This window comes from Molothrus ater, chromosome 5 (assembly GCF_012460135.2).
Source record: "Molothrus ater isolate BHLD 08-10-18 breed brown headed cowbird chromosome 5, BPBGC_Mater_1.1, whole genome shotgun sequence".
NCBI classification, from domain to species: domain Eukaryota; kingdom Metazoa; phylum Chordata; class Aves; order Passeriformes; family Icteridae; genus Molothrus; species Molothrus ater.
In genome coordinates this window covers 10,029,342-10,055,121 of record NC_050482.2, presented here as the reverse complement: position 1 = coordinate 10,055,121, position 25,780 = coordinate 10,029,342, and the positions used below count along the sequence as shown (strand labels likewise).

Sequence of the window (25,780 nt, the reverse complement as noted above, 5' to 3'; positions counted from 1 at the left end):
AGCTATCAGTATTTAGATTATCTCTCTATCTGTAGTTTCAAATATTAATTAATTAATAAACTTCCACATTTACTGATGTAAACTAAGATAAAGAACAAACCAAGCCAAGGAAACGAAACTCTGGATTATGTACTGGGCATAATTACTCATGTGACTAGTTTCCTACAGAGAAATCAAATAACAAGCAAGCAAACTCCCCAAACCAGAGAAATTTAAGAAACACTCAAAACTGAAATAATTTTGGGGCTCAATACTACATGGGTAGATTTTAAAATTCTCTATAGCAGTGTTAAAATCTGTATTTCTTTCTTGTTGAAACCACACATCCACATTTTGTGGTGTTATGTCACCATCTCCTGGCAAAAAGGAGTGTTTGCAACTTTTAGAAATCCAATCAAAAACAATAGCTGTGTGCTTCCCCTGAAGTTCCCATCTCCAGCTCATTTCAATTACCAGAGCTCCCAATTGCCTGTGGTACATTAATGAGGGCTGGAGGAGCAGAACTATATACTATCTGAAGATAATAATAATAATAATATAATAATAATAATAATAATAATAATAATAATAATAATAATAATAATAGACCAGTAATAGAAATATTAAGGAATTTACACTTTGTGGTCTGTGAGCAGAGCTATGCATCCTCTTATTTGCAGTGTGTACAACATTATGGTTAATGATGGTTTCCCTGAGTGAAAACAGACTTTTTCTCCTCTTGTTCCATAGTCAAGCCTTCTCTTCTTCCTTCATGACAGTATGGAAGAGTCAAATCCAGCAGCCAATGACTTGGTACAGAAAATCAGATCTGAGGTTAGAAATTGTGTGTCACCAGGATGTTGTAAAGATTTCTGGAGTACTTACTATTCTGCTTCTTGCTTCAGTCTCTACAGTGCAAAGAACACAAGGCACAACATTCTAAGGTCTCTTCTGGCAGCAGAAATTTTCTTTGGATCCTATGGATCCTTCAACACTGGGATTCTACCAACTTATATTAAAATAATTTCTGAAATAATTTAATTGCTTATAGATCTGATGAAAAATATTACAGGTGTACATAAACACAAAGAAACTGATGAGGGCCTGGTCTTGTGTTAATTTCTCAGACCTAGAGGTTGCTGGCAATGTTTTGTCACATCTCCACAGACACCAATGGTCTGTTATCATGTGGTGATGATACTTGAATATAAATATGCTGAAGGACTGTCTGAGGATTTCTTCTGCTCTTTTACCTGGGGTTTGCCGGAAGAGAGTGAACAGCTGGTGTAAGCAATAAAACACACAGCAGGGTCAAATATCTTCATGAAAACTATCAAAAATGCTTTTTCATTTCACTTGATTATGAGAGCATTAGTAAGCAGTTAATGTGTAATGGTAATTTTTGAAAGGTATTTCCCATTATTTCTAAAACCTCATTGAGTCCTTCCAAAAGTAACCCCTTCTGTGCAAATGATTCATTAAAAATATAAAAAAGTATCAGTTGAAGTTCAGCAGGAGTCCTACAGAGAGGTTAGGTTTTTTTTTTAGCAGGTTAGATTTTTAACCAGCAGGTTAGGTATTTTTAGTTATTTTTGGCTGCACAGCCTAGGATTTCAAGAGGAGAGCCCTGCACATTCCATAGGTCTGGAATTTTATAACATCACTGCTGAAAATCTTGGGCTGTCCACACAACATGTCAAGCTTGTATAATGAGCATTATGTGCTAACAAAGGACCTCAGAAATACATTAAAGAAACTTGTGTACTGATTACATCCTATTTATGTTAAATCCTTGCCTCAAAAATCTTGGTCTAATGAATTTCTTGCTAATTTTAAAGACCAAGTATTTAGTGAAAAAATAATTTTTAGAGAATTAGATCCACTCCCAGCCTTTGCTAATATCTAAACCCAACATTTCCTCAGCACTAACACGGCTAAGAGAACATTTGTAAAGATATGTTTCCACTTAACATTTTATGTTATGAAAAAAATTAATTTTTATATTTCTGTTAAATTTTTTTGCCTTAGAATTAAGGTTCAGCCTAATTAGGGTAGTTTCTCCCTGTGAAGTCTACTGCAAGTTCTACAACTTTCTCTGGTCTGAATGCTGGGTGGGGAAGCCTGAGAGCTGTTCATGGCACTGCTGCCATCTGCTGCTGACTTTAAAATCCACAACCTTTAAAAGGCAGGAGAAAAAATCCGATGTCACTTGAGGGTTAGGACTTCTGAATTTCACAATCACAGTAAAAGTTGTAAGAACTGCAGCTTACAAATTTATTTTGAATACCATATAAAAATTATTTAACTGGTTTATTCTAGGTAGTCACATCACTGTCATTAATATTTAAAATATGTGGAAATTAATAGAAGTGTCTGCACAAAGAAATTTACCATAAAATGATTATTAATGTTTATTTTTAGTTTATAATTTTAGAAAAAATTTCTAGTCCCTTTTCCCCTAAATTTATCACCATATTTATATATTTAAAAGGTAATCTTACTGTCCTCACCTTCAACTCATGTTTTCTAAATAAAAATGATTGCACATATTTGTGAGGAATGCCCCAGATTTACGTAGCCCCTGGGTTTTTTTCCTCAGAGATTTTGCTCACTTGTTTATTCCTTATGCTTATATCTCTGGGCTCTTTCCTAGTCAGCATTCTTCATATTCTTTTGAAGTTTGAATCAATGTTTTCAAAGACTGGCTGAACTTTATTTGATACTGAAGATGGATCACAGACCCAAGACTACTATGATTAAAAATTAATATTAAAACCCAGAACACATGGGAACCTCGGAAATAATTAATACCATTTTTTTCAAGCAAAAATAGCTATCTAATATAGTTATCATTATTGTTCAGGTGAACACAGAACTATGTCAGCAAATTCTACCAAAACCTGAACTTTCTATATGCTTGCTTACTTTCACTGTCATCTGTAAAGATGTGAAATAGTAAATTCTTGATAAATATTTAAAAATTTTTACAGTAATGGTTAACATTCAATTCTGACAAACCAAATGTGCAATGTTAAAGTTTTGAGACACAGCTAGCCTGGATTTTGAGCCATGTTTTGAATTTCACAGGCCCTGCTGACCTGAGAAGTTTGAAATAGGTGCTGCCATATGGGCACAGCCCCAGTGGGTTAATCCAAGCAAGGCACTTCAGCCACTCTCCTTGGCCTCTGTCTTTAATCATCAGACCCAGAGGTTTGGTGAGCAGGCTCTGCATGTTACACATTGAGCTGCACTCTGCAAAGGGTGGTTGACACCAACCTCTTTAAACACCTTTAACTTCAAAGAGTAATAATTTAAATTGGAATGACTGGAAACCCCCAATCTGGTGAGTCAGGTTTTTGCTGCAGGAGTGTAAAGGACCTTCTCAGACTCAGCAACGGTGCAGTTCCCAGAAAGGCATTCAAGAGCAGTGATCCCTTGCCTAGCCCATGTATAAGGAAGGCCCTGTGCCCACCCTGAGCCTTGCAGGAGGCCAGAGCAGAGTACTGGGGCACAGGGCAGAGCAGGGTAAGGGCCTGCTAAAGTCACCAGAGAAGAAAATCCTATTTTTCAGACCCTCATGAGAAGCAAATAGGAAAGAGATGCATGAACCATGACCCTTCACACTTCAGATGAGTGCCTAGTTGTTGTTGAATGAATGAAAATACCAACTTCTTTTTTTCAGTCCACTGTAGGTGTCTAGGACCAGCAAAAGATTTTTAACTTTTACTCTTGAAAAAGACGAACTGCCTCTCTCCAGCCTGGAGTTTAGTGCTTTAATCTTTAAAATGTAGTGATTTCTTTGATAATCAAGAGATACAGAGTTAAAAAAAAAATAAAAGAAATAGTGGCGTTCTCTTTCTTTTGTATTTAAAAACATGCCACAATTTTTTTCAAGGTTTTAAAATAATATTTTATTTCATAGTTCTTCATATTGATCCACACAGGGAAACCTCACTGGGCTCTTGAATGCTTGTAGACAGAATGGGTATTACAGCCATTAAAATAAAGATCGAATTTTTGTGCAATTGGAAAATGGCATGAAACCACTAGGGACTTGTAATTACTGACTAGATTTATTCCAAGGGAAACAAGTCAGTGGTGCTGTCTTTTTTTCCTGTCTATAAGCAGAGGCCACAGGAGTACAAGGGTAATGTGACACCAGGGGTCCTAAGGGCGGGAATCCAAGTCCTGTCTGCTGTGCTGCTTCTCTCTGAAGGGATGCAGCTCTGAGAGCTGGGCAGAACCTGGCTCAGGCACAGCTGAGACAGAAACAAACACACTCACTGCATGAAAAACACCCCATAAGAAAGCATGGAAGCACAGAGGGAATAGCAAGAAGGCATAAAGGGCAGCCACAGCTCCTGCAGGAACAGAAAGCAGAAGAAGAGGGGGAGAAGGATCACTCCACTCCTGTTTCTCTAAGGATGCTGTTTCAGCAAAGGATGCTGCCCCAGGGCAGTGCTGGTGGGTGTATGCAGCAGCTCCTCCTCCTCCTCCTCCTCCTTTTCCTTCTTCTCCTCTGGTAGAGAACAACAGGTTCTCTTTTATTTGCCATTCCCAGTATTTTGCTGCTGTAACTCAGCAGCCATCTCCAATGCCTATGTAACTAGGTTAAGGATATCAGAATTTTAAGCAGGTGTGTGGGCATGTGTGTGTGTGAGTGTGTGTTTTCTTCTTCAACCTCCCCACACAGCAAGGTGACAGCACAGTGCTGAATCAGGGCAAACTTGGACACATCAGACTTTAAATGAAGTCAGCACTGTTAAAAATTCTGCTTCTTGATATTGTTACTTGGTGTTGCTATAGCAGGAGGGTTTGTAAGAGCCTCAGAAAAAAAGAAAATACTGGTGATTATTTTCACTTGCTGCATTAGTGTCTGTCAGAGATATTAAAAACTGAAAGCATCAGTTTGAAACTTTCAATCCTTGATGTTCTTTTCCCAAATGCCAAGCACCTTTGCAAAAACAAAAATATATGTAAGATGTTTTACAGAGACTATTTCTTCTATCTGCAACAGGCACAAAGATGTGCCCATGAAATTTTTTCAAGGTAATAAAGGGATAGAAGGAATCATTTATCCCAAAGGCATCAGACTTTATAATATTGTTACATGGCTCCTTCATTAACACTATAATTAAAGATTCTTTCTGTTTCTCTTGACTCTTATGTTGACCTATACACTAACAATTACTTCATTATTAATCTGATGATATTATGTGATTAAACCTTGCCTTTGAAAGCTTATTATAATGATTAACATTGCCCTTTGGAGTTCTATGTGGGCACATTGATTTATTATGCCCTCAAATATTTACTCTTTGTGTTGATCATACCAAGATGTATAAAATAAGCTTAATGATAATGATAAACCTAATTTCACCCTCACTGACACTTTTGAGAAGCCTCATGGCAGTAAAGCAACATACATAGTCTGTAAATTTGTGTTGAACTTAAAGACCTTAATAAGCATTGTGGTAGGAATGAGAAAATAGCTCTTGCACCAAACACTAACTTTTACTCAAGAAAATCTCACATAGTTTTGAAGCCTGATTTCAATAAGGTTTTATTGTATACAGGCTACTTTTTTTCCCCTCTAGCACATCATTAGGAAAGCACAGACTTGCTTTGCTATTCTCATGTAAATTGGTATGAAAAAGTTGCTGTGATCCACATCACCAGACACTGCTCTTTCAGGGACTTAAACCACATTTCCTTGGCATGCATGCACTACCTATTTTTTAGAGGAAAGTAATTCAGCAATACAATTCTTTCTGGGAGCACTGATTCCAGGACTAGCAATATTCAGTAATTTAAAAATAAAATTTTACTGTATATGAAAAACATTAAAAGACATGGCCTGTTTGTTTATTTTTTTGTGTGTGTGTGTGTGTTTCTGAGTTATTAGAGTTTACACTATACATGTTTTTGTCTTTTATTAGGTGGTCTGAAATATGCTCACAATTATTGAAAACCCATAGACTTTCTTATCAGGAAAAGCCTGGCCTTTCAAGAAAACAACAGAAAGAGATTTGTTTCAGATAATTTTAAGTGGCACAGCAAGGCCCTGAATAGCTCAGATCAATCCTTTTTTTGTGAGTAGTGGTAAGCAAAGTCAGTCTGTAGCATGTGGGGTTTTCTTCCTAAAGCAACATCATAGAGTATTGATTAGTCTGCCTGTCATGAACAGGGGATTTCAAACTGTGTGCAGGATCTATTTTCATTAAACCACATCACTCTTATGTGCTTCCCAGGCACTATTATTCCTCCTAAAACTGCAAGCTCTTTGGTTTGAAATTTTGTGATGATAGTTATGACTCTTTTTTTTTTTTTTTACCTAAATTTAAATTCCTACAATGCAGGCCTCTAAGTCTGTGCTGCTCCTCTGTGGTTGAATATTGAATCAATCCAAGCTAAGGAGCTGGAGAACCATCATAAAATGTTTGTGGGAGACAAGGAGTGAACTAGGTGATGGGATCCTGTCTGTGTGATATACACCACACCTAGAAAGAAAAAACTCTCTTGAGCAACAGAGCAGAAAGCACCAATATTAGCTGAATGAAGATGACATCAAGTGAACTTTGGTAGAGAGAGGGAGAGCTGTTGAAAAGTTTGCATGCCTGCATCCTTTTATGTATAATACAAAAAGGAAAAGAAGACAACAATTCTGAATTCTACTGTGCCCTGAAGTCTCGCTAGATGAGGCTGAGAACAGAATATAGTTCTAACAAAGTGAGTTTTAGCTTTCAGGAAGGTTTTTTTTCCATATTACATCTTCTGAATGCCTAGGATGAAGGAAGAAAGAAGTGCCTGCAGGTTGCAAAGTCTCTGAATTCTCAAAGCCATTAATGAAAATGACCCTGGTATTACCAGAGTGAGCTAGAGCAGAGATTGCAAGAGGCTCTGAGCAGTTGCCCAAATGTGTTCAGCCCAAATTTGCTTCAAAAACAACATGAAAGCTCCAGGTGCTTACTGTCAAAACAACTGCTTAATGTCCTTTAGTTGTAGCTTCTGTTCTGACCTCCTCTCTTTAGACATACAAAATTATTCCAGGTTTTATTAATTTGATTTTCAGAACACAGAGTTGAAATGTGATTTTCTTTTATTTGATTTCCTCTTAGAGGAAGAGACTAAATAAGGCCTATAATTTACAAAGGAGAGATGAGCAAGTCATGGTAACTTGAAAACCTTTGTAAGGAGGCTTGTAACTTGCTTCTGCTTTAGCTCCTCACCTTTAAAAAACAGGAATAGCATTTCCCTACCATCTGTAGGCTGAATTGATGAAATAGATGGTAAAATTTTAATAATAATTTTTGTTGTTCTTGAAAATTGGTAAAAGATAGCTTTCTGAGAAATTAGATTTTCCCTTGTTTTATCATAAAGATACAGAAATTTCTTCGCATTATCAGGACTTACTTTCAAATGGCCTCTGTCCATCACTATAAAAAAAGTCTAAAGGTGTAACATTTTGATTCCTTTATATTTTAAAATGCCAGTCAAGAAAAATTAATTTAAGTTAGATATGGAAGATGCAATTGTGTATACAAGACATTAGAGCTCGTTCTTGTAGCATTTGCAGAGAATGTCTAAAATCATCTACAAAGCCCTAAATCCTCAATTTAATAGAATCTTTCATGATAAACTGGAGATCTGAATTTTTAAACAAAACCACTAGTAGTGTGGTTTCATTAAGCATATGTACATACAATAATTTCAAGAAATAATTTAATAATGCATTGGATTTTTTTAAATAATAAGGAATAAATTTATCAAGGACTTTCTATGTATAAGAGCAGTTAGAACCACAACACAGTGAAAAGACCATTTTAGAAAGATTCAGAGAACTTGCAGGAGGTGTGCCATTGTGTCATTCCTTAAAGATGGCACTTTCTCTCATAAAAAGAGGACTATAGGAGTTTTTGCCCTGCATTTGTTCCATTTCACTTTCACCATAAAGTTGCAGCTCTTCTTTTTCTGCTTGACTTTTCCATCCCACTTGTAGCTGACTGTCCTGCTGTCTGTTTATTTTTGGCTTAAAGGCTCCTTGAGCAGGAGAGATGATGTAGGGCTGTGCAGCGGCTTGGACCTCTGTGCCTTTGCCCCACCAGAGCTGTTCCCTGAGGCCTGACCCTGTTTTGGCACACAGCTGGCCCCGGCCTGATACATCAGATTATTTAATCTCAGATGTAGGAGTTCACACCTGCCTTTTTGGACTGCATGAGTTTCCCATCAGCTCATTTCTCCTGACTGTCAAGGCTCCTCTAGATAGCAAGGACCCTACCAACTTTCTATTGATCCCAGCTCCCAATATACTGTCAGTGTCTTCTATCTTCATCTTTGCTGTGGCTGCTGAACTGCAAACACCAAGAACTTTCTGAGATTTGACAGTCTGTGCTGAAAAAAAATATTACGTTTTGCTTTTTCACCTGTGCTTAAAAATCTTATCTGATACAGTATCACCCAAAGATCCTGATACAGTAAATGAAGGACACAGCAATACAGATCCTTTGAAAAGGTCAAAGTAATGGCCACTCTATTGCAGCAAAATGACCAACTTGCTCAAATTAGAAGCTATCCTCCTTCTGTCAGATCTACAGTGTCTGAGTCCCTGTCTGCAAACAAACATAACATTTTAGGTATGCTGATACAGATAAATTATCCAACTATAATGTTCTTGGGGTTTTTTCCCAGTCTAAAGTGATGCATGTTGGTATGACAGATTTGAACAATTTGTTAATTTGTAACTTTTATCTTACATTATTTTGCTTATGGCTGCGGCCTAAATTCACTAATACCCTTAACTGATGGACTGAAATTTGTGTCATGTGCATGCTTATAAAGTAGGATTGGAAAAGAAGCACTATGTTCTTTCTGCATCAGATGTGTCAGGAAAATCATCTTTAAAAAGTGAGAAGAGTTTCCTAATTTCACTTTATAAATACACATGAATTGAGAGTGGTCCTGGGGACAAGGATTTGGGTGTCCTGGTGGTTAAAAACTGGAGATGAGCTGGCGATCTGCAATTGCGGCCCAGAAAACCAACTGTATATTGGCTACATCACAAGAAGTGTGACCAGCAGGGAGGGATTTGCTGCTGACCCTCTGCTGAGAGCCCCTGTGGAGCACTGTGTCCTGCTCTGGGTCCCAAATGTGATGTGTATCTGCTGGAGTGCATCCAAAGGAGGCCATCACCATGGCCAGAGAGCTGGAGCACAGCTTCTGGGAGGAAAGGCTGAGAGTTCATGGTGCTGCTGTTCAGCCTGGAGAAGAGAAGGCTGTGAAAAGGTATTAGAGCAGCTTTTAAATACTTAGAGAAACATGGGGACAGACTTTTTAGTAGGGCCTGTAGCTGTAGAATGAGGTGATATGGTTTCAAACTAAAAGAAACAGTAGGAGCCGTAATGAGGGATGCAGCTCTTCAAAATGCAGTTTATTCCATCCAAGATGTTAGAGCAGGCCAGGGTCATGGGTGACAGAGCTGTGCCTACAGCTGTCAGCTCCAGCTGCAGGCAAGCCTGAAGACTCTTTAATTTTGGTTACAGTGCATTATAGACTTTGTTGAGCATCTTAATACAGAAGAATCAATCTATACCTTAACTTTTACCTATAGCCTATCATAACTACTATAATTACCATATTCATTCATATTCTCCAATCATTAAAAGTTAGTACATTACAGTTTAAGCTAGAAGTTGTTTTCAGGGGAAAATTCTGAGACCTTTTTCTCCTTGTAACATTGGCAGTCTTTGCCTGAGGTATCTTTTTACTTGGTAAAAACATCTTGTTTGAGGTGGGTTTATCCTTTGCTCTAAGCCATAAAAAACCCCTTCTAACTAACACACCCTTTGCCTTCTTAGTTATCCATTAAGACTGGCTCAGTAATTCTTTTTTTTTCTATATCAAAACTTGCTTTCATTCTATTCCTTCTTCAGATTCTACATTCAAAACTCTTTCTACCAAGCATACACATCTGTGAGACTTTCTTGCTAAACTTTCATCCTTCCCAACAAGAAACCATTTAAACTACAAAATAAAGGCATGGATAAAAGGAAGATTTTTTTTTCAATAAGGGAGATGACACACTGGAACAGTTTGCCCAGAAAGATGCTAGATGTTCCATCACTGGAAATATTGGAGGTCAGATTGAATGGGGCTCTGAGCACCCTTATGTCATCAAAGATGTCCTTGCTCATGCCCCTGTCCTCTGTCCTGCAGGACCTTAAAAGGTCTCTTCCAATGAAAATTATCCTATGATTCATGATGCTATGAAAAGAATAAAGTTGAAGATATATGTTGAAGATATTCTTGCTGGAGTTTCAGAGAGACTGGTCCTCACAGTCAGAATGCTAAGCTGAATCTCTATGTATATTTTTAAGTAAATTCTTTCTCTATGAATTTTAAGTCCAGCTTATTTTAAAAGCATTCCCAATTCCCAGTTTTACATCATAGCTTCTAAGTTAAACCCTACAAACAGCAATGTGAGGAAATAGCTCATGCATACTTTACTGCGCTCTCTGAGTAAGTAAACACATATTTTTGTTAAATATTTTTAATTACTTAAAAAGAAGCATATTATTTAATCATTCTTTCTGTGTCTGTGAAGGGACACTGGGATTTTCTGTCTGTAAGCTAGTTTCCTAGAGGTAGATTCAGATAAATCTACAGCTTCCACAGCAGATAATTCCAGTCAGCTCTCTCTCCCTTAACACTTCAGGAATGTTTTCTAACCATTTCCAGAGGGCCAGTATGCTGAGCAGGATCTCCCTTACCAAAATAAAAGAGGATGCCAAAAATTTGGGCTGAGTATGGGGCAAAGTGTTTATTGTGATCATAACTATTTTCTCAGAGAGAGGTACCCAAAGTGCCTTGAACTCATACCTTAGTGATTGAGACAGGCTCATCTTTGGGAAGTTGAGTTTCTTTCCTGATGGGCATTAACAAAAGTCAGCCTTTGTCAGTGCTGTAGTGAGAAAAAGGGCAGCTTTGGTCTTGAGGCATCCTCAAAGCTGTTGTCTATTTCTCATTACATTTTTTTTTGAGAAAAAGGCATCAACTCACAGAAAATAGTTCTAGTCTATATGTTCAGGTGCCAGACTACAACAACAATTTATTTTGCTTGGGGGCCATGTTTGGGGTTTTTAAAATTATTTGTACAAATAGAGAAACTATACGAATATAATGAATATAGATCTAGACATGGCTCAAAAATGCAGTCTCAATGGGAAAGCATCACAAATGTTATAGGAGTCAGGTAAAATTCAATACTACAAAAATGATTGCTTAAAGAAAATGCTTTCTTGTTTATAATAGCAAAGTCTAAAATATATTGTTCCTGGAAACCTTCTTTCTGCTGGAGGGAAGAGCCAGAGAAAATCCTTCAAGGATTTATCATATCCTTTCTTATTATGTCTCCATCAGGAACTTACAAGGATGCAGAGTATAGCTACATTTTTAATTCATCTTTTCTTCACATTGAGGAGACAAACCCCTGGATATTCCTAAACTGTTCTGTTGTATTCACATATATTTGTTGCCTATAGAGGATGCCAGAGCTGAAACTGTATGAAGATATCAACAAGCTGAATGTGATTCTGGTTCTGACTTGTTTGGAAAAAAGCTCTGATGAACCAACCATTCTTTATTTCAAAATGAAGTGTGGGAGATAAGTTATACCCTGGGAGGTTTGCTAATGCTGAAATAGGACAGAAGAATATAGGCAATGTGTACAGCAGCACCATAAAACCACTGTGGTCAACAAATGGGAAATATAAACCAGCAAAATAGGTTTTCATGTTAATGAGGAAAAAGAACCCAAACCACATATTTTAAATATTTATTTGTCAGACTGGGATAACAGCCTTTATAGAGCACAATTTGCATAAGTTCTCAAGATACATCCTGTATACAATCACAAAACCATGGCATGGATTTATACATAAAGTGAAAACTGGGACAGATTTACAAGCATTTTTATACAATCTCATACTGCTTTTGTTTCAGTTTTTACAACTTTTAGAACAAGTCTGTTTTGTTTTCATTTTTTCTGATGATTCTGGAAGCAAAATGAAAATTAAAAAAAAACTCAAAACAAAATGAATATCAACAAATCACCACCTATGCATGCAACATTCACTGTGGAAACATTACATTTGCCCAAGGACTATTCTTCTTTTTTTGTTGTTTTTTGCAGGGTTTTTTTTTTTGTGTTTTTTGGATTTTTTTAAACATTGTGTCTGCTGTACATGTTGTCTGTAGCATGACAGCACACACTTTAGTCAGCCATTGTTGAGCACCTGAGCACATCACTGAACATCTATAAGATACAATCAAATAAGGACACACTCACATGCTTGGATGTCAAATGGAGTTAATAATTTAAACTCAGTTTGTTTTACAAAAATGTATATTTATTTACAGGGTAACAAATTAAGAAAATGACTCTCATCAAATCATCTAGTTTTAATTATGGATATCTATATATATTATAACTTTTGAGCTCATCAATATATTTGCTTATTAATTTTTTCAAAAGAATAAAACAGAACATATAGAAAACATTAAAATGTTTCTTATGGTTTAAAGAGAGAGTATCCGGTCACTTATTCTTCCTATTTTCCTTCTAAAGGCAATATGTATTTATAAAGAGCAATTCATCCTACATGCCAGGTGTACAGAAAATTCACAGGGCATGTAGGACTAGTGTTTAAATATAATGTAGGTGGATACATATGCTAAATTTCCTCTCTGTTTAATTACCTTTATAAGTTACACTCACACAAATTTTCTCTGCTATTCACATATGTATGTACATATCTAGATATATACTCAAATAATGAATCTGGGACATTCAACATCGTAGCAATGAAAATAAACTAGTTAAAAATAGTGTCAGTTATGATTCAAATAATAATTTAAAAAAATACTATTAACATCTTTATGATATCTCCATGAAACTAAATCCTAATTAAATAATCTCTATTGGGCTCACACTAGCTTACAATATAATAGATGTCTTCTTTTTCTTCATCATCATTCTCAAAGTATGAATCAATATCAGCTGGTTACCAGCTACCATATCCCACAATGTAGCCATGCAAACATCCAGCATCCAGAAAAATAACTCAAATATTTCCTAGGCATTGATTTAAAGCCAGTTCAAGTCAGCAGATTGGTTGTGACTGACTTAAACTGGTTTTTGGTTCTTCCATACAGGATCCATGTAATGTAAAACTGTGGGTGATAATAAAGAAGCAGCACTCATTGCCCCTGGATACTATCCCTTTAAATTGTAATGATAAAGAACTAGCTCAACATTCATCATAGTAACTCTCATGTCTCGTTTTAAACTGGAAAAAAAAAATGGCTGTTTGCTGCTCATTTTGTGCATACTAATAACAATGATAATGTTATAAATCCCTGTCATTTGTAAACACACACACTGTGCTTTTGCTCATTTTTCAGCTTGTTTCCACTCTACAAGGCTTGAACTAAGAAGCAGCTTCAGTTTCTGTTTTCTCAGAAGATTTATGAATCAAAAGAGTTAAATGCCTCTCCTATTGCCTCCCTGCAATATGAATCTTCAAAGCAATCATAGGAATATGTGAACTCATTAATAATCAATCACTCAGAAATGATAAAAGCTGTTGCCACATCTAAGCACATTTGGCCAGATAAAATAAACAAAAACTAATGAGGAAAAAGAAAAAAAAATACTGAGATATATACAAAAACAGTAAAAAAATACTAATAGTCCTTGTTTGATTGGTTTTTTTTAAAAACATTGTCATGAGAGTTTTTGCAGACTTCATTCATCAAACAAACAACAAAAAAAGAAACTATGCATTCAAACATGAACCTGTGTTGCATAGAGTGATTTCAGTACAACCTAGAAATTTGGTCAAAAAAAGGAACTTGGCACGCTTTGGTGGCATTCTCTGACCTCTGCATGCTGCTGCCTCAGAAAGCCAAGTGTGTGTGCCCAGGTGTGACGCACGCCCTGCCCCGAAGGAGCCCCAGTCCTGCTGCAGCTGGCCAAGGCAGTGCCACGTTCCTCACTAACTCTACTCTTTGTGTCCCATGACAGGAGTCCAAAACTGCCCTTTCAACATGCAGAAACATTTCTGGGTGTTGTTCAGAGAACCAAAGATGCTTGAATTAAACCAGTGTCCGACAGCTGATTAGCCTCAAAGGCAGCTGTCCCCTACAGCCTCACTCAGCAAAAGTATTCAATAAAATATTGGCCACGTTTGTAGGGCTGTGAGAGCAAAGCACGCCTGGCCACGTCCTCAGTCACAGATGATGATTACAGGCTTCCAGTCAGGCAGCCACAGACTGCTCCTTCCTCTCAGAAATCTCCATAGCAACTACCAGTGCGACTTGCTGCCTTTGTAGAAAATCTTAGCAAGAGCAAAATCACCAGCAGTTTGCACAAAATTGCACACCTCATGGCTTGCACTTCACACTGATTTTTTTTTTTTTTGCAGATCTTTTTTTTTTCAAAGTACAAACACAGTATAGTCATCAGGAATGCAAGATAACCCACCAAGAGAGCAACACTTATGTCAAATGTATCCACACAGGATTTTTTGTTTCAGTCGGGCATTTTTTCTTTGAAGTATTTTCTTATAAAAACAGATACAACATCAAAACATAGAATTTTTACAATAACTCCAGAGGACTGTTCTTAAAATATATGAGAGGTAGGGTATACATATACTGGTGAAAGCATAAAATTCAACATTAAAGCACACACCTTACTTCCACTGTCAGTGATGTTGTGTTTTTAAGACAGCTAATAAGATTTTGGTAAGATTGCTCTGCTTGCAAGTTAAGCAGGCTACCAGCAGGTTATGAACAACAGGAGTTTCCTTGGTGTGTGTATCATTTATATAATTTGTATGTTTCTTCTCACATTCCTGTTCCATGCTGATATTTTAAGTTGATAAACATAAACCAAAAAAACTATGTGGGAAGTGTTACCAGATTAAATAGTGTAGCTTTTTCACAGTCAATCCAGTTGCTTAATAACCTAAGCTTTATTTTTCCTTTTTTTTTTTTTTTTAAGCATATAATATTTTCCAGTAGAATATTTTCAGCTGGTCTTGCACAACCTGTGGAAATGGATTACGTATATCCAGAAAATATAAGACAATGTACATCAAATAATATAATGAAAACTGGAAAGTCTTTTTTGGGCCAGAAGAATAAATGTCTGACATGCAGAAATGTGTTAATTTTCTTTTTAAGTATGCAAAGGTCATGAGATCATATTTCCAGGGAAACTACTTTTTATTGAAGCTGTGAAATATTAAATGACTTCTGAGTAATGTGGGAGTTAGTACTATTGATTCTTGGGTTTTAACAAACTTGCTATACTTTTAGGAACGAGAGAAAAAGCTCTCCTTTCTTCAAACATGGCACAAGGGAAAATACAGCAGCCAGCCTAAGCCATGGCAGGCAGTAGTTTCTTCCCAAGTGAGCGAACTGCTTGGTTTCAAACCCTTGAAAAAGGGACTTGATGCTTGGAAGTGCTGACACAGACTTAAAAGTTGCAAGTTACCTTCTTATTTATTTCTTTCCTCACCAAGAAGCCATGCTGTTGGGTGGATTATACTCAGACATTCACCTGAGATGGCAAGAGGGTATTTTTCATTCTGATGCAGCAGCATCCAGTAAGGAACTGCCCTGCTGTCCCTTCCCCTTAGATTCCAAATGTGTCACTAGTGTTGATACAGACCCTGCATTGAGAGGGTCACTGTTGGCATGGTGGGGCTGCTGCTCCCAAGTGCCACAAAATAGCCTAAAATTCATTCTTTCTACAGTTTCAGAGCAAGATTGATTGCTGAAAAACATGAGGACTGGTTGAAATAACTGCATCAGTCCCAGTGCTTAAGTCCCTTCAATCTCAAACTGATTCAGACCTTCTGACTCAAAGGATGAGGTGAAACACAGTGTCACTGACATTGAAACTGCATTTTATCTTTCTGATGTAGTGTAGTTTATAACCTGTCCTTTCTCTTTAAAACCACATCCCAAGTTATAGACCGTTTGTATAATTTTATTCATCACATTCTAGGAGAGTGGTTTATATCCATTGTTAACACACAGAAACAAATGAAACAATTAGATCTGATCCTCCACAGCCTAGTTTTTGAAGGAAAAAAGAAAGAAGGAAAAAAGTAATGTAAAATAACATTACCACTTTTGCAAACACCTTGCAGTTGTGTCAAGTGGCGTAATCTCACTACAGCAAATTATCAGAGATCCTAAGGTGCAGAGGAGCAAGTTTTACACTTTCAATAAGTGAGATTTTGGAAATTCAGTCACCCTAGGTGGTTTTGCATAAAATGATCTCCTTCTGGTTGCACAGAAAACCAGACTGCACTTCCCATCACACTTCTCCAGCTGCAGCCGAGCTCTGCGTTAGCGCCTGCCTCCAGCCTTCTTCATTTCCTTCACAGTTACTCTCTTCACAAAGAGTCCAACAACATGGAGCCCTCTTATCAGTCTTCGTTTCAAACAGCCTCACTTTAACTTCTGGGCCCAGATTTTCTTCTCCTTTTGCTGTGTTTTGCAGCAAAAATAAGTGTACTAGCCCTCATTTAAGTGTGCTTTGTAGCCCAGAGACTGCTCTTTTCTACTTTGTAATCTGAAAGACTAGCTAAACACAATGATATCAAACTATATTCTTGAAGTGATTCTGTTTAGAGCAGACTCTGCATGTTTTGTGCCCTAAGCAGACAGCTCTGCTCAGTGTGTTTGTGTGGAGCTGACCAACAGTTTGTGCCAGTTTACTATTCTTTTCCTTAGATCCACTTTGTCAAGCCAGATATAAGCTTCCCCAATCAGTGTCTTTTTCATAAACTTCCCTCCATTGGAGACAAGCAGGATCTGTGAAAATAATAATGATCATCATCATCACCAATGTGCACAGTAACATAATACTAGCAAAACATGAAAGATTCATGATATTGAGCTCAAATATGCTATGCACAGAAAAGAAACATTGACCATTGCTTTTTAGAGTCACCTTTGCCTTCACAGAAAGCTCTGTGAAAATTGAGTCTTCTCCTGCTTCTCTTTCCTTCTCATGGGGCATAGCAATTAGAAGATGACAATCTTGAATGTTAATGAGCAATTTGTTCACCTGCTGATTACCAAAGATGAGCATAAGGTCAAGTTTTAAGTTACAAGATAAACCTTTGTACAAGGGAAGTAGCAGCTCCTGTTAAGTCTGTGGAAGTCTGATGCAGACTGGATGTACAAGGCTTTCTGTGAAATGTCATCCAAGTACATATTTTCCAGCCAAAGAGGCTTGTGCCATGCAAACAATACACTTTTCTGAAGGACTTGTCTCATTCTGTGAATCTATAGGTTCATTATACATATTTCTAAGAAAATGCATTTGACAATATGTATAATTCATGGCGTGAGTTATAGTTACATATTCAGAAAAATTTTAGCATTTCTTAATTCTTCAGTAACTGAATTAAGAAGTACAGTGTGGGGATTTTTTTTGATTTTGGGTTTTTTGGGGGTTTTTTTAAACTTCCTAAGTTTTTCAAAAAGAGAAAGAAATAATGAAGATTTGCATCTCCATGAGAGCATTAGCAGCAGGTCTGTAATATTCAGTTACTAAGCAGACATCAACAAGCAACAAGCAAGGGAAGTAACTGCTAATGGGAGGAGGCTGTCACTCTCCATGTGAACCAGCAAGAGAGAAAAACGAGCATTTAGTTGCTTGATTTCAAAGATCTATGCTAGAAGAAAAATGACAGAACACAAGGGTTTTGTACTCTGCTGAAACCACATGGCAGTAGAAATGTAACAGGTCTGTAGAAGCCTGTAATCAAGAACTTCACCATTTTCAGAAAGTTTCTATTCTGATTTGGAAAGCAATGTAAAAAATGCAAACTTTACATTACAAATAAAGTTTAAAATAAATTTCAAAAGGGAAGAAATTTGCAAATATTTTTCTGAGTAAGCTTCCTACTTCCTTGTCCAGCTTTGATATCAATCAGCAACCTGGACAGTTTAGAAACCTAATGGCTACTAGTCAAAAGGCTTGAGAAGGGAAAACTCTTAGACATTGAACTGTAGGAAATTCCATTCATCAGAAAATGTGTCCTTGAGGAAAATAGGCAGCCTGCTCCACTGCTGATGGCTTTCTAGGTCCCTAGTTTTGGTGTTAGCTGAAGAAGGGACTGCCCAGAAGCTGGAAAGCCAAACCAGAACATCTGTGAAATTTGTTCTTCTGGGTTTTTCTGATTATCCTTGCATAGGACATGTATTTCTAATTGCAACACTGCAATTCTAATTGCAGTGAGCCAGGAGCCAGAAGCTTAGTGCTTTCCAGAAGGGTCCCAGGTGAGTTGCCAAGGAACAGGGAAATCAGAGAAGCGAAGAAAAAACTGCCAGGGGCTGAGGAAAGTGCCTGTCTGAAAATTGTCAAAATGTTTTCCACAGAATGTTTTCATTCTGAGACAATTAACAGTTTTTGGGATAGACAAATTTTATCCAATTTTTAATTAGTTCTGTCCTTGATCCTTCTCCCTACTCCTCCCAGAGGGAACCCTAGAATCTGTCTTCTCTAGCTTGTCTGTCTCTCATCCTTTGTTCCGCTGTGTTCTAGGCCTTAAATTCCAGTCTTGTTATCCTGGATCAGCTAGTCTTAGTTTTTAAACCCCAGGGGTTTTGTTTCTTTTTTATTCCCAATTCTCAGTACCAGACAATTCAAGCTTTTCTTAATTTTTTTTCTTTTTTCTTTTTCCTCAACATCCTTTGGATTCATTTTTATGGTGAATATTCACAGCTCTTGCTGCTGATTTTTAAACTGCAGTCCCTTGTCTTAATTTCTGCCTCTGGTTGATTCTCATCACTCTTTACACTGTATCTTTCATTATTATCATGTTTGATCTCATCTTACTCCCTCTCTCTGATCTTATTTTCTCCCATCATCTTCCAGTTCCATTTTTGTTCTATAAATTCTGGGTTGTTTAATTTCCCTCTCCCCTAAATGTCTTTGGACTGTGTCTATCTCTTTGGCCCTAAATCACTCAAATTCAGCATTCAAATCATCCAGGTTCATGCTTTGCCATGGGAACAAATAGACTGTTGAGCTTGAAGAGCACATAAAAACAAATGCACTGAGTCAGATTAAAGCTCTCTCCAGAAAAAATATTTTGCTTGCAAAAGTGCAGAGGATAGTGTATAAGGCAGAATATAAGGACAAAGCAATTAAGTAGTTACACTCACTCAAAATACCTGCTAAGGTCTGTGGACCATCCTAACTCACAGGCAGTAAGTTTGTATTTAGGAGAATTTGATGTCTTTCATCTGTACATTTCTCCTATAATTTTCTCCAGGTACTTTTCTCTGAAATTATTTAGCACTTAGAATATATAAAGGCAATATATTTTACAGCTCAAACTCCAATTCTCATGAAGCAGAAACATTTTTTCTTCGTTTTAAACTTTTTCCTTGATACTTTTACAGGATATTTTTATGACCTTCATTCTCTTTCTTAGCTCTGGTGTGCAGCATCAGCACATACCATAGAATCAAAGAATTGTAGAATATACTGAGTTTAAAGACATCACTCAGGATCATTGAATCAAACTCCTGACCCTGTGCAGGGCACACCAATAATTGCACCATGTGCCTCAGAGTATTGTCCAAATGTTTCTTGAACTCTGTCAGGCTTGGTGCCATGACCACTTCCCTGGTAACCTGCTCCAGTGCCCAGCTACCCTCTGGGTGAAAAAAAATCTCCTGGTGTACAAACTAAACCTCCCTGACTGTTTCAGTTGTTCCCTTGAGTCCTGCCATTGGTGACAGCAGTGAACAGATCAGCGCCTGCCCTTCTGCTTCCGCTCAGGAGCGCGTTAAAGAGCGCAATGAGGTCTCCCCTCAGTCCCCTCTTGTCTTTATATCACAGAGTTCCAGAGGAAATGCTGCCAAGTCTCACTCTAACTGTTCTTATGGATGTGTCACTCACTATCTCCCTCCTTAAAACCTCATGGATTATTTTTCCATAGGACTCTGTGAATTCTTCTTAACTGGTCTACCTTATATGGTTTCCTCTTCAAACCACCACTGGAAGCAAATTTTTTATGGGAGCTCTTAAACTTTAGCAAGATTTTATTGATAATTTTATCTTTTCCCAGAAAATGTCAATTCTTAAACATCCTTTTCTTTAGGCTATTGAAACAATAAGATGTTAGGACACCTTAACACAGGAAAAACAGTATCTGTTTTTTAGGGGGTCTTGTTTTGTAAGTAACATCCATTTGTAATGTTAATGATACAAGCAATAAGCATAATTAGGTTATGGTACTTAGATTATCCAGACTAACTTTAGTCACCACAATGTAGCTGTCTTATTCAGGTTGGTCTGACAGATTTAAAGGTTCATTAACTGGATGCTGGTGTGCCCAACAATGCCTTCCACTGACTTTTAGAGTTGGCATGCAGATACTCCTTGAACTGCTTATCCCTCTCCACTGACTAGAAGAAGTTTCTGAATACATGGCTTGTACTTGTTATCTCCTAATGTGAAAATAAATGAAGGTAGAGGAACTGAATTCAATCTGTCTAAAAAAAGCGAGTCTGGCCTTATGACCAAATCTGTCTAAGCAACTAAAACACAGGAGGGGGACTATTCTTGAACCAGTTCCATGAATGATTTGATGTGTCACAGACTGACAAAAAGTCAACTCCATTACAAATGTACCAGAGAATATCTGGTTTGGCATAATCATTAATTCTCAGCATATGAGATTATGTAAAATAATAATGAGACTATTGTGTAAAATTCTAGGTACCACAACTTTTAAAGAAGTTGGAGAAATTGAGAGAATGATAAAATGATTAAGCATTTAGGCAAAAGGACATAGCAAAGAAATTTGGTTGACTCAGCCTGGAAAATAGAGAGGAGAGGTAAGATAACAGCCTTTCACTGTAAACCCTATTTTTTTTTAACTAAAAAGAAGGCAAATCAGTTTTCCTCTGTACTTTGTGAGGATAATTAAGGATGAGTGAGCTTAATTTAAAAATATGACATATTTGATTTTGATATTACACTATACTTTCTAAATACATAGAAAATTATTCTTGGAAGACATGTATAACTCCCTTCTCTGGGGGATTTTAAGAACAGATCAAGCCTAAAATTTTCAGGCCTGATCTATAAATACCCTTCCTCAGTGTGGTGTGATGGAGTAATCCATCTTTTAATCCAGCTTCCCTCTCCTGTGTTTTAGTCTCCTGTAGTCTGATATTTTTCATTATTATATAACTGTGTTAATTTATTTGTAGTTTTCTCTTTTCAGCAAACAACTGAGGTAGTAGATGGAGCTCAGATGTCTATAGCACAGCACAGACAACATCAAAAATTAGGATTTAATATAATGCAGAATTACCTGAAGAGAATGCCCAGCAGGACTCAAGCTAAATCTAAATGTTTCATTGAACGAAGGCTCTCGGTCATGCCTGCATACCCTGGTTTTCTTCTTAATCACTCTCTTTTGGGTAGAGATATTGACAACATACAGCTTCACATACAGGTCTGGGGAAAAATAGTTCAATGAGTTAAATACAGAAGCTTTTAAATCATCTTTGTTGTTAATGATTTCAGCAGAGGGGAATTTTTGTGAAAAAATTATATTCTTCAAAGTCATATTCTGTTCTCACTCACATGGCGTAAAATGTGAATCCCACATCCCATCCCACTAAATCCAAAGGAATTACTTTGTGTTTATAATACTGTCATTGAAGGGAAAAATACCTTGATATCTTTATCTTTGTATGAAAATATCAATTTGAACATGAGATTTTTGTTTTTAAAAAGCTTTTTCACAAAAATACAATCCTCTACTAGTTATACCTGTTCTTTTGTAACCTAGGGATTTATAATTTTCACTAAAGTTAAAAATGGATTAAGTTTTAAAAATAAAAAGTAAATTAAAAAGAAGATTAACTTCTGAGAGTTAATTTGCTTCTAGAAAATGCTTTTACTTTCATTAAATTTGGTCATAGGAGAAAATAATTAACTCAAAAAGAATCCTGTAGAATATGTCATCCTGGCAAAGAAGCAATTTTCGATTTTAGTGATGATGTTAAATGACTTAAGATACAACCTACTTAATGTTCTCAAAGTATCATGAAGCTGTTTTCTTAGTGATACCTGGAAGATGATCCGGAGATTTAAATTTGTATGTGATATTCCTGCATTGGAGGATTTCTACTATCAGTTGTTCTCCATCTGTCTTCATTTCCTTCTTTAATGCAATCTTGATTTCACCCATAACCTGTGTTTTACCTGGAAAAGCAGAAAAAGCAACCCTCATTAATGTGAGAGGAAACCAAATGTATCTTTCTAACCTGAAGAGAAGTAAAATTTTATGGATTTTTTTCTGTTTTGTTTTGTGTTTTTTTTGGTTTTGTTTTGTTTTGGTTTTGTTTGCTTACTTTAGTTTTGGTTTTGGTTTGTTTGGGTTTTTTCCTTATAATTTTTATAGCTATACTTACAGCTCATAGTTTTCAGTCAGGAATGTAAAGAAAATGTATAGCTTAGATGAGCAAATGGTGGGCACATGCCATACACTTGTATAACTAGATTGTATGCTTCAGAATGTATTTGCCTCAGTGGAGCTTTTTTCCCAAGAATAGAAATTTCTCTAGGAGTTATTACAACTCACATAATGGTCGCTGCAATTCACCTTTTCAGAAACATTTACTACAAGGCTCTGAAGTTATCTCATTTAAAAAAGAAAAAAAAAAAAACATGAAGAAAGAGAACTTTCAATGGAGTGTTAAAAGTAAGATATTCAAAGGCAATGAAGTAAGGCTGGTGAAGTCAGCATTTTATTTCACCTTCCCATATACATGGAGCAATATCATTCACACAGTTTAAAGGGAAGGGCTTAGAGTGACCTTTAAAAATTAAAGGCAATTTTTCTGCTTATGTGGGTAGAAATACAGGGCCATTATTTCTACATTTTATGCATTCCTCTCTAAATCAGTTCAGAGATGGAGAGAAGGCACAGAAGGAAATGTAGACAAAGCTCTTTTGCCTTTCCTCTGCCTGTCCTCCCACAAGCCTTTAGAGAAGCCAGGCAGAGAGGAGCAGGGCTGTATCTCCTAAGTGCGTAGGGGCGTGGGAGCAGAGCATCCTCAGCTCACTTCTCTCCATACTAACATCATCTCAGAGTGGGGGTTGTGCTTCTAAATCTATTGTCCTGCTACTGAAAATATTATTTCACCTTTCTCTTCACTTTAGACATCAGTTCAAAAGAAATCAAACCATAAAGCAGCTGGGATTCTTTGTTACATAGCTTCTGGTGCCAGCAGGATTTAACACTTTACTGGACATTCTAGAAGCTTGTGTCAAGATGATGGACGGTGCAAAGCAACTCTGCAGAAGGTAAACAATTATGATACATGTGAAGAAGGTTCTCAATTAAAGAGTGTTAAGTCGCCAAGTGGCATGTAAAGATTACTTCTTGTATCACAAATGTATAATCAAATTTGAATAACACCCTCTAAAATGACAGCTTCTTTTTCACAGATGTAAATTCTATTTTTTTTCTACTCAAAATAGTTTGAGAGATCGTGAGTAAAAGTGTAATAAGAAATAATCACAGCCACAAACTGGCCCCCAACTCCCCTCACAAACCGAAGGAAGAATTTAATTTAGTTACAGTCCCTAATAAATTTGTAACTCAGCTTCAGCTGAGCCAGCACTTCTATTATTTCTAAGGTGTGAGAGGACCCTTTATGAGGCAAGTGATTCTTTCACAATATTTAATAATCACAAAACCATTCCTATAGGTTTGAATATGCAATAATAGCATCTTTTCCTGCTACATGGTTGTGCAAAGATAATGAAGTCTTCATTTTGTGATGCCAACAGAAAAGATCATTTATAGCTGAGATCAAAGAAGGAATGGCCAACAATGCCCCTGTTATTGTTCATTATATCCCTGTTGTTATAATGCCCTTTCCCTGAAAAGAGTTGAGTTTCCATTGGTCCCATCTTGGTTAAACTGTGGATTTTGGATGACTTGAAAGAGATACAAGACAAAATTATAATGCCTTCTTTTCTCTGCAGATAAAATTCTCAAACCGTGGATAAAGACATGAAACACCTGAAAGGTGTTGCTTGAATCTGAATTCGTGATCAGTATTGGTTCTTGCACTGACTCCCAGAAACATGAAAAAAAGCCCAGCATGAAAAGTTGTAGGACAAACCTAATATTAGTTTCAGGCTGTTTTTAGTGAATCACAGGCTTTTCTGGAAAATGTACTTGGTTTATTTTCTTGATTCCCTCTCTGTCCTTTAAGCTCTATTTGCATTAGTTTAGGACCTCATCTTGATTGCCTTAGTGCCTCCTTTTTCATTTGGGTGTGCATTAAGCTTAAGATGAGATGAGCTGGTTTGGATGCCACTTGTGATGTTGTGAGCCAGAAAAAAAGGATATATTCTTCCAGCAAGTTATACTTAAATATTCCAACACTATTTCTCAGCATCTGGGAATTTTCCATGGACTATTCTATATTGCCAGATACTCTTTAGGACAAGCAATCCTGCTTCACCATTTAAACATTGTGGGGAAAACAATGATCTACAGCTGCAAACACATGAAGCATAATAGGTTTATTGTACTTCCATACTAATTTTCATTTCTCCCACAGCATGCGTGAAGGAGCCTGAACACCAGGCTTATGAAACATTGCACTAAAACAAATAAACTTTAGAAACCACCAGAGTTTTGTAGACTCAGAAGGGATTCCTATTCCTTCTATGCTTATCTTTTTCCCCTTTCTCGTATATAAGTTCCATACATCTTTCCTTTGGTGGGTGCACAAAAATAGAGCATCTGTGCCTTGTTTTGTGGAGTTGATTCTTTAGATGAAAATGACAGATACAGTGATGAAGAGAATGGTTAATAGTAGACCATCTTAGAGCTGGTGAGAGTTCACAGTGGGCTGAGCTGGACATGAATGTGTCATGAATGTCATGTTTGGTCTGACAGAAATAACCTTCCTCAGGCTGTCGTGGGATTGGATAACCTCAAGAGTTGCATTAGTGGGAATAAATCAAAATATACAGCACCCAATCACAATATTTTGCCTTCTTATATAAGTTTAGAAAACATAAATCATAAGTGATATGAGAATGGAACTGATTGCAGGTGTTTTGATACACTGGATGATGATAAATGCTACAATTCAACTCTGAAAAAGAGATAGTGCATATCTTTTCAGGGAAGTACTAATATGGTTTCCCAAATAAATGAAAAACAATTTTTAACTTGAGTAGTAACATTTCCCTCAATCAAAATTATTTTCAGATGGAAAAGGTGCAAAACAGGATTATCACAGTGGCAAGGAACCAAATACTAAAGCACTAAAAAATTACTGTCAAATTTAGCTTAGGAAACAAGGAGTGAAAAAGAGATGCTCTACAACCATGTGCTAGAGTAAAAATTAAAAAGGATAAGAGTTTTTAAAGCTGAATTAGTGTGATATTTTACCTGTTTCATATGAATCAAACACACACTTACTAATATACCACAGAGGAACACAGTCATGCACAGCATCATAGTGTTCACCTTTGCAACATGCCACCTGTAGGCAACCATTTCTTCAATATATCTATATCTATACAAAGGATTAAAAACATTTATGCTTGTTTTTTTTTTAATGACTGCACACCTCTTTTTAGGGGACCATATTTATTAATAATTTATTAACAATTAAAAGGATGTGGTTATTAACTAAATTGCTGCAAGGTATTTTAGAA

The 25,780-nt window shown here is 36.7% G+C and overlaps 1 protein-coding gene across 1 annotated transcript in view; it reads right to left on the bottom strand.

The window, feature by feature from the left end:
* Positions 1-11,795: 11,795 nt before the first annotated feature.
* Positions 11,796-25,780, bottom strand: part of PCLO (piccolo presynaptic cytomatrix protein) — a 323,756-nt gene continuing 309,771 nt past the window's right edge. The window contains 3 exon segments of the mRNA XM_054514979.1: positions 11,796-16,866; positions 21,396-21,541; positions 22,160-22,294. Of these exon segments, the coding sequence (XP_054370954.1) occupies positions 16,726-16,866; positions 21,396-21,541; positions 22,160-22,294 (422 nt within the window). The 3' untranslated portion in view covers positions 11,796-16,725.